The 13,557-nt window shown below is 39.7% G+C and overlaps 1 protein-coding gene across 4 annotated transcripts in view; it reads right to left on the bottom strand.

Moving 5' to 3' along the window:
- Positions 1-13,557, bottom strand: part of ASB7 (ankyrin repeat and SOCS box containing 7) — a 68,813-nt gene that overhangs the window by 21,002 nt on the left and 34,254 nt on the right. For all 4 annotated transcript variants that reach the window (XM_045296506.1, XM_004709846.2, XM_045296505.1 and 1 more), the window contains one exon: positions 10,499-11,104. In XM_045296506.1, the coding sequence (XP_045152441.1) occupies positions 10,499-11,104 (606 nt within the window). The remainder of the gene's footprint in view (positions 1-10,498; positions 11,105-13,557) is intronic.

Consider the following 13,557-nt stretch of genomic DNA (forward strand, 5'->3'; position numbering starts at 1 on the left):
GATAATAACATGCACAAAAACAAGACAGAGCAAAACCAAGCAACAATATACAACAAAACAACAAACCAATGATTAAAAAAACAACAAAACACAAGAAAGAAAGGCTCGTAGTTAGTTCAAGGATTGTTTGTTGGCCTTTAGGAGTGTTTTCCAGGCCAGCCTGTTGGAGCGCTAAGCCGTGGCCCCAAAGTCCACTTTCGGCATTCCCTGGGGACCTCGCAGCTCTGTTCCCTTGCTGTTCTGTTGCATCCCTTACTTAGTGTTTTGCCTCGGTATGGTGGGATAAAAATGAAAAACCAAAAGCTGTTCTCCAAAACAAAAAGAGATTTTGTGAGTAGAGTTTTGCTTTTTGTTTTTAATTTTGCAAGTCTCTTTAATATCTAGCTTCAGAGAAGACACCGAACTGTTCCTGCATTCTAGATGCTCCAAGAGGCTGTCTTAACCTGGTGTGCACAGGTGTAGCCTCAAGAGCCCTGGCACAGTGGGTTAGCACCTGGCTGAGAACGAACCATAAGGTCAGCAGTTCAGCTGTTCTGTAGTTGAAAGATGAGGCTTTCTCCTCCTGTAGAGATTTACAATCTCAGAAACCCACAGGGCAATCCTACTTTGTCCTATAGTGTCACTGTAAGTCGGAATGGTCTCATTTGCAGTGACCTTGTTTTTTTGAGGTCTAGCCTCATGCAAATATATAGCTAGAACAGAGTGGAGCAATTTCAGATAATGTGAATCTTTTATGATATTCCACCACACTCAAGTAATGGCTTCTTAAAGAGGTTGGTTGCAAAGTGGAATCTGGAACCAAGTGAGCTGATTTTTTTATATTAAAATGTAAAATCCTAGATACTTATTTTTCACGGAACACTATTTTTGTGCTTTTGTCTGTCTTGTGCTTTCAGCAGACCTTTTACCCATGCAAGCTGCTGCTAACATTATGCATTAATCATTTTGAAAACATTAATTCACTTGATTATGTAGATCTTCTGAATGTTGATCCAGTTTGTTATATATCAGTTTTTAAAAACTGTTACTATTGCCACTGAGTTCCTCAGAAGTGTTTTCAGGTACTGAGAAGCTGCCATTTTCAAACCAGCAAATACAAATTTTCTGAAACCTAATTTTCACTGGAAAACGCACACTTTGGGATTGGACACAAATACTGGCCATTGTTTCCCTTAAAATGACAGGTTAAGCATATTAAAGTCTGCCAAGTAGCCCAAATTAAATAGCTAGAGTTTGGCTACCAATCTTGCAAATAAAAATCGTGTTCCATCGAAATAAAAAAAGAAGTTCCTAGTTCAGCTAAAAAAAAAAAAAACTGCACAAAAGCTTTTCCTCAATTTCATCATTGCACTTCAGTAAGCAGCAAGACTACTTTTCATTTCCATGACACATGGTTGCACTAACGGTATGCACTGAAAGGGATGAGAGCTGCATAAAATAACTGCCTGTTTAAAGTGTCTGAAAGTGAACAATGCATTGGTTACTAGAACCCTTTGGCACCACTGCCCTGATTCATCCTAAGACACCAGCAGTTTGAACCACGAATGCTCTTCCATTAGTACAAATGCCAGCATAACATTTTGTTATTATGAAATTAGTTTTGACACAGTTCAGTTCCTAATTATATTAACATAAAACCGCACTAAAAGTTTATCTACCTCAGTTCCTACCTATTTATACACTTTAAACATCTTGAGGGCCCCCTTGAGTCCACACTTTGGCAACCAGCGTTCTTCGTGAATGTAAAAGAGAGAGACTCACGGAGCGGTGTTGTTAGGCGCTGTCCAGTCGGTTCCAACTCTCAGCAACCCTGAGGTCCAACAAAAGGCCCACTGCAAGGTCCTGTGCCTCCTCACGGTTGTTCCTAGTTTGAGTCCGTCACTGTAGCCACTGTGTCAATCCATCTTGTTGGATATCTTCCTTTTTTGCCGTCCCACTACTTTACCCAAAATCATGGTCTCTTGACAACATGAAGTCTTGCTATCCTTGCCTCTAAGGAGCATTCTGGCGGTATTTCTCCCCCTTCCCCCACTCCCTTCATGGCTGTATTTCTTCTAGGACAAACCTGTTTGATATTTTAGCAGTCCATGGTACTTTCAATATTCTCTAACATTGTAATTCAAATGCATTGATTTTGTTTGGTCTTCCTTACTCAATGTCTAAGTTTCACATGCATATGAGGCAGTTGAAAACACCATAGCTTGGGTAAGGCATACCTTAGTCCTCAAAGTAACATCTTTGTTTTTAAACACTTCAGAAGTCTTGGTCAGCAGATTTACCTAATGCAATGCATAGTTTAATCTTGACTGCTGCTTCCATGAACATTAATTGTGCATCCGAGCAAGATGCAGGTCTTGATAGCTTCAAACTTTTCTCCATTTAGCATTAGGTTAATTATTTGTCTGGTTTTGAGGAATTTTGTTTTCTTTACAATGAGTTGTAATCCACACTGAAGGCTACAAGCCATGCTCTTCATCATCAAGTGATTCAAGTCCTCCTCACTGTCAGCAAGCAAGACTGTGTCATCTGCACACAAAGGCTGTCAGTCATCCCTCCTCCAATCACTTTCCCACATTCTTCTTCATATAGTCCAGCTCCTCCGATTATTTGCTCAGCATACAGATGGAATGAGTATGATGCGAAGATACAACTCTGATGCATACCTTTCCTGATTTTAAATCATGCAGTAGTCCCTTGTTCTCTTCCCAAAACTGCCTCTTGATCCATGCACAAGTTCCACCTGAGCACAATGAAGTGTTCTAGAATTCCCATTCTTCTTAAGATTATCCATGGTTTTTATGGTCCGCATAGTAGAATGCCTTAGCACACAATTCAACAACTTTCTGGTATGCTCTGTTTTCAGTCAAGACCCATCTAACATCAGCAATATCCATTTTTTTCACATCCTCTTCTGAATCTGGCCTGAACTTCTGGCAGATTCCTGTCAATGTACTTTTGCAACCCTTGCTGAATGATCATCAACAAAAATTTTCCTTGCGAGTGATATTAATGATATTGTCCTCTAATTTTGTATTCTGTTGGGTCGTTTTTTATTTGGAATGGATACAAATATGGATCTCTTCCAGTCAGTTGGCCAAATTTTCTGGCATAGGCGAGTAAGTGTTTCCAGTCACTGTACGAAAAAGAACTAGTCAACATTCAACTATTCCAAGAGGTAGCATATCAGTAAAAACCAACGGTAGTGAAGAAAGAAGGTCAAACTTCACTGCAAGCATTAGCCAAAAACCATGCTTCAGGAATTCATGGACTACCAATGAAATGTTTCAAAGCCCATGAAACACTGGAAGCACACATAGAGTAATTCCTGGCAAAACATTCTCAAAAAGCCCATCCTCAGGGGCTATTACCCAGTTTCCCCATTTTTCAGAAGATTCATGGATCTTAAAGAGTAAGTAACTTTCATATGTTCATAAAGCAAACCAAGTACTGGGTGCAAAGCCCACTAGCTGACTACGAAGAGATTGCAAACATCCCTTGTCCTTATTAACAAGATTAAAAGTTCTCACAAGTCACTGCCTGATGGTTCATAGATTTTCTCTTTTGAAGATCTAATACTCTGAATAACCCATGACTAATACATTGACTAGGAGAATTTATTTAGTGAGGCAGGAATATAATGGGGAAAAAATCACCAATAATCCAATTCTTCACAGTGAGTCTATTTATCTAGTCATACCATTGGTAAAACTTTAATTCTGAAATACTGTTTCATGAAGTTATAATGCTGTACCTCACATTAGCAACAATGTCTTATGCCTGCCTTTCTTCTGCATGAATATTACTTTTCTCTTTTGAATCGAGCATTCTTACAATCTTCTACTCCTTACCCTTGCCTGAAAAACTTTAAGCCATCTCATATGAAAGACTCCCATGATACTCTGTTTTGTGTAGTATTTATACCAGCACTATTGTACTAACTATTATATTCTTAGGCAAAGTGTGGAAGGAGGGGGTAATGATGTGTATAACGAGATGTAAAAGAATGTTAAAAATGTATTAATCTGGTTTGGATTTAGATTTGCACAATGATATATTCATACATTATGGAAATTGTGCAGGACAGGCCAAAACCAGGCTGAGGCAAGTGAGGTGTCCAGGGCACAAAAGCTAAGGAGCTGCTTGTTCTCAGTATCCTATGAGTAGAGTATTAGCACCTGCATGGCTCCGATAGTGAATGCTTCCTCAAATTTTGCATACAAGGCATCTCATTTGCCTCTCCCTAATCTTGGCCATAGTGCAAGGGCCTCTTTCTTCATCTCCTGATCCTGGCAGCCTCAGCACTCAATGACCTCCATCAAAATTATTACTATTCTTAGTCCTCTTTACAACTTCTACCTGGGACTGGTCACTGATTAATTTTTCTGTTTGCTCTCTAATTTATTTGTTCTTATTTTTTGCTTTCAAATAAAATCACACAAAAACCTCTGATTAGAGCACACAGGAGAAACGGAGAGGGAAGGAGAGTGAGTGAACACATCCTTGGGCACCAAGTTCCGAGGACGATATTCCTGCTCAGAGGAGAGAATGCACAGAGAGGACCATAGGGCTGGCCTCACCATGAGACATGACATCCCTCACCAAACCATAGCACTACAGGCGACAAAACTGGAGACACAGGGCAGGAATTATGCCCAACCTGACCCTATCACACTGGGGCGAAACACCAAGGGCGTGCAACAGAGCAGCAAGGGGAGCAAAGCCATGAAGTCCCTGGGGAATACCAAAACTAGACTATGGGGACAAAGTGTGGCACCCTATCAGACATGACTGGAAAACACTCCTAAAGGTCAAAAAACAGACCTGGAACTATTTGCAGATTTTTTTCCTTTTTTGAAACTGGCTTTCTTTTTGTTATTGTTATTTTGTTTTGGGGTTTTGGTTGGTTTTGTCTTCCTTGGCTTTGCCTGGTTTTTGAACTTATTAATGTCTCTGAATATCTATCCAGATAAGATAGGCGGGACAAACAATTCGGAGAAGAAAACAACGGGACCAACAGTTCCGGGCGCGGGAGAAGGGGAGGTGGGAGAAAGGAAGGGAGGTGGTCAACTAACCCAGGGACAAGGGGATAGCAAGTGAACTAAAATCAATGGAGAGAAGAGTGTAGGAGGCCTAGCGGGGCTTAACCAAGGGCAATATAACATCGAGGAATTACTGAAGCCAAACGAAGGATGAACATGATAGTGGGACAAGAGGAAAGCAAAAGGAAATAGAGGAAAGAACTAGGAGACAAAGGACATTTATAGACACCTAAATACAGGCATGTACATATATAAATATACTTATACATAAGGATAGGAAAATAGATCTATGTACTTATATTTATATGTCAAATATTAAGGCAGCAGATGTACATTGGGCCTCGACTCAAGTATACCCTCACCACAAGAACACTTTGTTCTAATAATCTGGCATTCTGTGATGCTCCTTCCTGACACGATCGCTGAAGACAAAATTGGTGCATAAGCAAATGTGGGTGAAGAAAGCTATCAAAAGATATAGCGTATGATGTCTTAAAGACTTAAAGATAAACAAGCGGTCATCTAGCTGAGAACAAAGCCCACATGGAAGAAGCACACCAGCCTGTGTGATCATGAGATGTCGATGGGATCAGGTATCAGGCATCAAAGACCCAGAACAAAAAATCATTATCAATGTGAATGAGGGGGGTGCAGAGTGGAGACCCAAAGCCCATCCGTAGATAATTGGACATTCCCTTATAGAAGGGTCACAAGGAAGAGACGAGCCAGTCAGGGTGCAGTGTAGCAACGATGAAAACATACAACTTTCCTCTACTTCTTTCATGTTTTCTTCCTGCCACTGTCATGACCCCAATTCTACCTCACACATCGGACTAGACCAGAGCATGCCCACTGCTACAGATAGGAGCTCGGAACACAGGGAATTCAGGGCAGATAAACCCCTCAGGACCAATAATGAGAAAAGAGATACCAGGATAAGGAAAAAGTGGGGGGAGAAAAGGGGAATTGATCACAGGGATCTATATATAACCCCCTCCCAGGGGGATGAATAACCGAAAAGTGGGGGAAGGGAGACAGAGGACGATGTAAAGATAAGAAAATAATAATCTATAATTTATAAAGGGTTCATGAGGGAGGGAGGATGGGAGAGGGAGAGGAAAAATGGGGAGCTGATACCAAGTAGAAAGAAAATGCTTTTAAAAACGATGATGGCAACATATGTACAAATATGCTTGATACAATGGATGAATGTATGGATTGTGATAAGAGATGTAAGAGCCCCCCCAAAAAGTGTTTAATATTTTAAAAAATCACACCAAAACAAAACAAAAAAACTGGCCTCGTCTACACTGCTAACCAATCAGAAAATATCTTTTCTTTCTGCAAGGTGATCTTCGTTCCTCTTCTTATCTCTGCTTCTTGTTTCTGGACAAACAGAAACTGTTCTTTCACTCCCTGGCTTTCTGCAGGACACTATGCGGCGTCCAGGCTAATCTAGAAGGCAGAGGGTTTTGATGGCTTTAATGTTGGAAGCTGCAGTCTGCCTAGAGAGAAATGGTAATAGTACCGTGTTTCCCCATAAGTAAGACACCCCCTGAAAATAAGACCTATTTACAGTTTTGCCTCCCGCTGAAATATAAGGCATCCCCCTGAAAATAAGTTTCCCCCAAAGCTACCGTAACTCCGGACTCTGGACCGTAGTAGCGGGCACCGCCGCACAGCTCACTGTTGGCCATAGCGCAGCTGGAGCAGACAGGAGGTGCAAAGTCTCTTTTAATAAAACAATAAACAATAAATGTGTACCGTATTCTGGTTCATGGAAAAATACAACATCCCCTGAAAATAAGACCTAGCGCATCTTTGAGAGCAAAAATTAATATAAGACACTGTCTTATTTTGGGGGAAACAGGGTAGCTCTTAGAAGCTTCTCTTGCCAAGTGTTATTAACAAGACACCATATTACTAAGACATGTGATCTGTTCTGTATCAATGTGATGTGTATCACAAGCTGCTTCCACCAAGACACCCACCTTCAAAGCTTTTATGATGTGTTTTCCAAAGAACCTTCCAAATCAAACTCACTACCTTCAAGTCAATTCTGATAGATAGTGACTTATTACACAGACTAGAATTGCCCCTGTGGGTTTCCAAGTCTGTAAATCTTTAGGGAATAGAATGCTTCATCTTTCTCCCACAAAGCAGCTGGTGGTTTCAAACTGCTAATCTTGTAGTTTGCCAACGCAATGCAATGCATAACACTCTACACCGCAAGGACCCTTCAAAGAAGTTTAACAGTTTTTAAAATCCAGGATTAGGATTTTTAAAAATCTCTTCCTATTTAAACAATCTGCTTCTAATCCAAATGGTGCAGTGAACAGGAAAGCAGTCCTGAACCAAGACCCCAAGGGTTTCAGCTTCTTACTCTTCAGGAGCCCGAGTTCTGGGATTACAAACTGATTTATAAAGGAGTGGTGCTGTTAGATATGTTGGAGGATGGAAGGAACTTGCAGACTGGACTCAGGCTTCCTGGTCGATCTTTCTTTAGTTTGTTTTTTAGAGACAGTTCAGTGGAGAGCAGCTACAGCTGGTCCTTCTAGCACATAATCATTTTTCACTAGGCAAATAATGCTAGGGTGAAGCAGAAACTCTGAATTTGCTTTTGGCACAAAACAACATTAGAGATCCCCCCTCCCCCCCCAAAAAAAAAGAATTATGGCCTTAAAAAGGCAGATGGTCCCTCATTTCTGAAATTTGTTACTGCTTCACCACCATTTGCATGTGCAGTCAACCAACTGAGCACCATAATCAAAGGCCTCCTCAGACTCACTGCTGTGTGCAATGAAGAGGGCACAAGCACAGAAGTTACCTTGTCAAGTGTCTTCTTGGAACATCTGACCTTTTACTCAACATTACAGCTCTCTAGCAACACTGCTTTGAGAGAACACTGCAGCTCTGAGGGCTCAGGGATAAAAGGGGTGCTGCCTATGTGCTTTTCACTTTTTACATATAGGAGACCATGTATCTCCATACTGCAGACTCTGGAGAATAATTTACAGAATAGGTTTCCAATCTTATTTAGCCAACCACCTGCTTTTCAGAAGAAAAGGGGTGGGGAGGGGGGAACGGACCACTATTTAGTGCCTGTAGCGCCCGTAATATTTTTTCTATTATAACCCATAGTCCAGGATAAAGTATAGGTATTGCTTTTGTAATCACCCTCCATTGTTCCAGCACCCCAGGACATAATATTGTCCCCTGTGGGAAACACTGGTGTATAGGATGGAAAATAAGAGTTCTGAGTGGAATGAGAGTTTGAAAGATTCACTCTCCTGGGAGATTGTGAACTCTTAGTAAAATGTTTTATTTTAAGGAGCATTTACATTGCACTTAAAATGTGAAATTCTAATCCTCATAACAAGCCTACATAAAGCTTTTCCTATTTTCCTAAAGATGAGGACATTGAGGCACAGAGGTTAGATCAAGGTCACAGCTATTAAATGGCATAGTATTTGAACTTGGACAGTATAGCTCTAGTCCAGTTACCTAATGAGCAAATTATGTAACAAAAGAGGGCTAAGACTTTTCTGTAAGTAAATATGCTTCCTGAATGTGTCCACACTATTTTAACGATGAGTCTCCAGTGTAGCATTAAAATGAAAAGCACAAGATGTCCAGAATTTACTAAGAGTAAAAACACCTTGTAGAATATCTTCCCTGGCCTAGGCTCGTATCCAATAGTAATCTGTTTCCCAACAACCATCTCCCTGCCAGTGCTATGAATGAACTTGGTTAGGAAAGGTGCTATGTTTGCAATTGCACTCTAAGGATTTCCTAAAGGTGTCTCCATTTAGTCGGCTGACACCAGCAACTGTAGCACCACACACACAGCATCCTGCCATCTCTGGCTACGTCTATGTGGGTCAAAGCTTTCTGCAAGGGACAACCTGTGAGACAGCCCAAGATAGAAAGATTTGCACTGCTCTGCAATATGGAAATTACCAGTCACTTGTGGTTAATGAAATTTATATTGAGTGGAGTTAAATAAAATTTGAAATTCCATACCTCATATGAGCCACCCATACTTAGCAAGAGCTCAATAGCCACACTGAATTATTGGCTTCCCTTTTAGGAAGTGTGGAGTGACCATTTCTCGCATCATAGAAGATTCCACTGGATAGCAGGGAGTCAGAATCTAAGCATTATTTCTTTCTCTTTTTCTGCTTTAGTATAAATATATTACATAATAAAAACATCATCTTTCTATCACTAGAATGCACTAAATTCAAATTATTCTGTGTTTCTTCAAAGAGTAAATTCTCACTCCAAAATTTAGCTCCAAGAGATAGATTATTCACAAGCAAGTCAATAAACCCCTTGGATCCCAAGTACCTGGCATCTAGAGTGCTATCATTCCTTCTTCCATATTCATGACCAAAAGTTAAAAAACAGGTGAGGGAAAGAAGTCATCGCAAAGTGTGACACAGCAAATTCAAATGTTTTCTTTATAGAAATGCAAGACATTAACTCTGAACACGCCTGCCTGATCACCAGGAGGTCTGACATGAGGTGGTGGCTACGTCAAAACAAACAAATCATCCCTATCAGAAAAACAGCTCAAGCACATGCAGATACTACCACACAACATGTGGCAAGATCCAAAACTAAACTCACTGCCGATTCATAGCAACCCTACAGGGAAAGGCAGAAATGGCCTTTTGGTTTTCCGTGACAATAATCTTTAAAGGAGTAGAAAAGTCCAGTCTTCCTCCTGTGGAACAGCTTGTAGTTTCTTTCGAACGGCTTATCTTACAGTTGGCAGCCCAACAGGTAACCACATCACCACTAAGGTTGCTGGCAATGCGTACCAGACACTTATAAAAAGGAATATACACGAAAACAGGGTAGGAATCAGGGAAGCCCTATGGTTCAGAGACAGTAGCACCCAAATTTCCACTGAGAGCAAATCATTCCTTACAATTTCTGGGAGTTTTAACCTCCAATACTACAACACTTACAAACACTGCTGTTGTGGTTCATGTGGGTTCATATCGTAATGAAGCAGAAAGTGGCAATAAACTGATTAAGAGTTTCACCATGGCACATTTCCAAAGTTAAAGAATCTAGAACATTAGCTTCTCCCTTTACTTCCTGAATATGAACATGCAAACCTAGAAAGAATATCCTCATGATAAGCACGTAATGCCACCTTCTAGTGCAGATCTGCATTAATTAAAACATTTCTCCTCTCTGTTCTTTTTTCCAACTCTTCTTTCCTCCTATGTCTACCCCTACTTCTTTTAGTAACACTTCATTTCTTAATGAAATTTTTATCATTTATTACAACTTTCCATTTATTCAGACGAGTGCCGTATTACTTACCATGCAAAGTTTATATGTATGATTAACATCTAATTATTTTAAGTCATGAAAAACACATTAAGTGTTTTCACAAGATGCAAATTTAAAAAATTAATAATAGTAATAACTCTATTACATACTTGTTACTTCTTGTAAGAAATCCAAACACGGTCGACTACTTCCAGAAATACTGATTGAAACAGCCAATGGGGTTTGTCCTTCATAGTTCCTTGTGTTCGTGTCCGCTCCATAATTATATAACATCCGTGCACAAAGCACATCATCCCTAAGGGCAGACAAGTGTAAAGGCGTCTGTCCATCTTCTAAGCGACCCAAGTTTGTGTCTGCTCCTCTCTGAAGGAACATTCGGCAATAAGAATGGTTGCTTTTGATCACAGCGTAACGTAACAGGAAGCCGTTCTGAATGTCAATATTGGCATTATGGTCCAGGAGGATTTTCACACAACTTGACCTTTCTCGGATAATGGCTAGTTGAAGCGGTGTTGTACCTTTATCACTGAGCGGGTCGACCTCGGCTTTGAACTCCAGTAGGAGTCGAACGAACGAGTCCCTTCCGTAGTGAGCAGCCACATGGAGGGGGGTCCAGCCGTCATTGCTTTTGGCATTAATGATGTCACTCCTGCACTCAGACTCTAACATCAAGCGTGCAATTCGGGCCCGGCCATGCATGGCTGCGTAATGCAGAGCAGTGAAGCCTCCGATTAAGTCCTTCACTGTGGGGTCAGCTAGGGTTAAAACCAAGATGAAAACATTAGCCAACTCGACAGCAAACAAGGTATAACAAACACACTGTAGCCACTTCGCATACACAACTTGCAATGAGCACCCCCGGTGGTGAACATAAAGTACTCCTTGTTCAAGTGAAATCTACTTTTAACCGAAAATAAGTCTGACTGGAGTCGACAGTTAATGAGCCTTAGGTAGCAGTTTACAACGTGTTTCCAGAGATGCATACAAAAGAAATAGTGCTGAGGCCACATGCTCCCTCTTCTTTCAATTCCCCCATCTTTGTATGACCTAGTGTTTCTCTTCTGATTTGAACCGTAGGTTCTATTTTCGCTCGTGCCGTTGCTTAGTTTTAAGGAGAAGCACGTGCAGCAACATCTGCTGTTCTCAATTACAGATGTCCTGTGGTCTGGAAGATGGTGTCCGTTTATAGTATATCATGGGAGAAAAGGTCTTTTGTGGTATGTAAAAATTCCAAGACATGTAAGAGATATGCTAAATCATATTGATAAAGCATGTTTTCATAAGATAAAAGTACATTCTGGATAACAAGTTTTGCAAGAACTTTGAAATTCACAAGAATTAAGCACCACATTATAAAAAAAATTGGGAGAAAGCTTCACATTTCAAAAATATTATTTTCTAAGGCAATTCCAAAAACCTCTCTTAGCTGAACTGATTTCCGGAGGAGCAAGAAATGACCATAATTTATCTGCTACATAAATTTTCAGGGCACAGATTTCTGCCAATGAGACTCAGATTTTTCCTTAAGCTTATGTCAGTTCTCTGCAGTCCCTATCCCCTGCCACTATCTGGAAGCCAGCAATTGGATGTAGAAGATAAATTAGTCAGACTTAACCACCCAGAAATAAGACATTTTCTTTTATGTCGGCTAAATTGACCTTTTGGTTTGTTCATAAAAGAAAGGTTTATGAATATTCAATACAAAGACTTCAAAATTATGGCTGCAACCCTAACAAATTGTTCAGCAAAGTGCTAGTGGGTCTGTTCTACAGTATAACTGTTGGATTCTCTTTACAGGAATTTATGAAAAAGAAATTACATGTAAAATATAAATTCTTATTGTGTGATATTGTCACTTAAGCAGCAGCTGCTAACAAAAATCAATAAAAGGAAAAAATCAATAAAAGGTAACATTTTTAGATAGATGAATTTTTCAAAAACATTTCATATGAAAGAATAGTATAGAATGGTAATAATACTTTCATTCATTTAAAGAAAATGAAGGTGTCCTATCCGTCTTGGTTTTAATGAGAAAAAACCCACATATACACACACAGAGTATTTTACTACATGGCTTAAAAAAAGTGAAGACAAGGAAATTTTAATAAAGCATCTTGCTGCCATCTACTGGGAAGGAATGAATAGGAGCTACCAATATTTCCATTTGGACAGATGATGCTCAGCAATCCAGTCACTCAAATTATTTTTCAGCAACCTGACGACTTACCTAAAGCAGACAAAGTGAAGACAGGTATAAAATCTAGAATACTTCTCCCTGTTCAAATGAAACAGTAACTCTTGGCAAGACACCCATTTCTAATCTGTAGCTAACCAATTAACTACTTCCATCCCAGGGTTTTGAATCAGTTCATCCCAGTGTTGACCCTCAGCTGAGAATTTGTATTTCTACCCCAGATATACTGAATCAGAACCTACATTTAATCCAGAACTAAAAGGCTCATGGAAAAATGGAATTAAAAGATAATAGAATCACCTGGGGATCTTGTTAAACTGTAGATTCGGATTTAGTATATATGGGTTAGAAATACAAATTCTGAGCAAGAGATTGAACTGGAATGAATCAGTTGGAAGCCCTGTTCCAGACATACCGTATCTCTTAATACATAATCTTGTCCTTCTCTTACCTCTTTCATCCACCAGTGGTGCCTTTAGAGTGTAAGTCAACATCCTGACTTGTAGTCTATACCCTGGCTTTATTTGTCAGTAATATTAAAATGTTATATGAAATTGCACTTTCATCTTCGGTTTTCCTTTCAAGTCTTTTTTTAATGTTTTACTTACACTTTGGTGCTATACCGAGACAGAGAAAATACAGCTTGTCAAATACAACAGTGACTGTTTAGTCTTAGTAAAAAATGTTAATATGCATTAGCTGAACACACACTAGTAATAGAGCACAGGATGAAGAAGCTATAGAGTTACAAAGCTTAAGATTTATATTGCTACTGCCCTCAAAAATTGATAATAAAATGAAAGATATAAGATGCAAACAAAAATTAATTTAAGGATTACTCTTAGATAATGCAGTAAGACACAATAAAGGAACTATTTAAAATAGTAACAAAGCACAGAGAAAGAAATCCGAATGGCCAACAAACATATGAGAAAATGTTCCCTATCTTTAGCTATAAGAGAAATGCAAATTAAAACAACAATGAGGTACCACCTAACACCCACAAAGGTAGCC

This window comes from Echinops telfairi, unplaced genomic scaffold (genome assembly GCF_000313985.2).
Source record: "Echinops telfairi isolate 266 unplaced genomic scaffold, ASM31398v2 ScPeMD7_7409;HRSCAF=8447, whole genome shotgun sequence".
Lineage (NCBI taxonomy): Eukaryota > Metazoa > Chordata > Mammalia > Afrosoricida > Tenrecidae > Echinops > Echinops telfairi.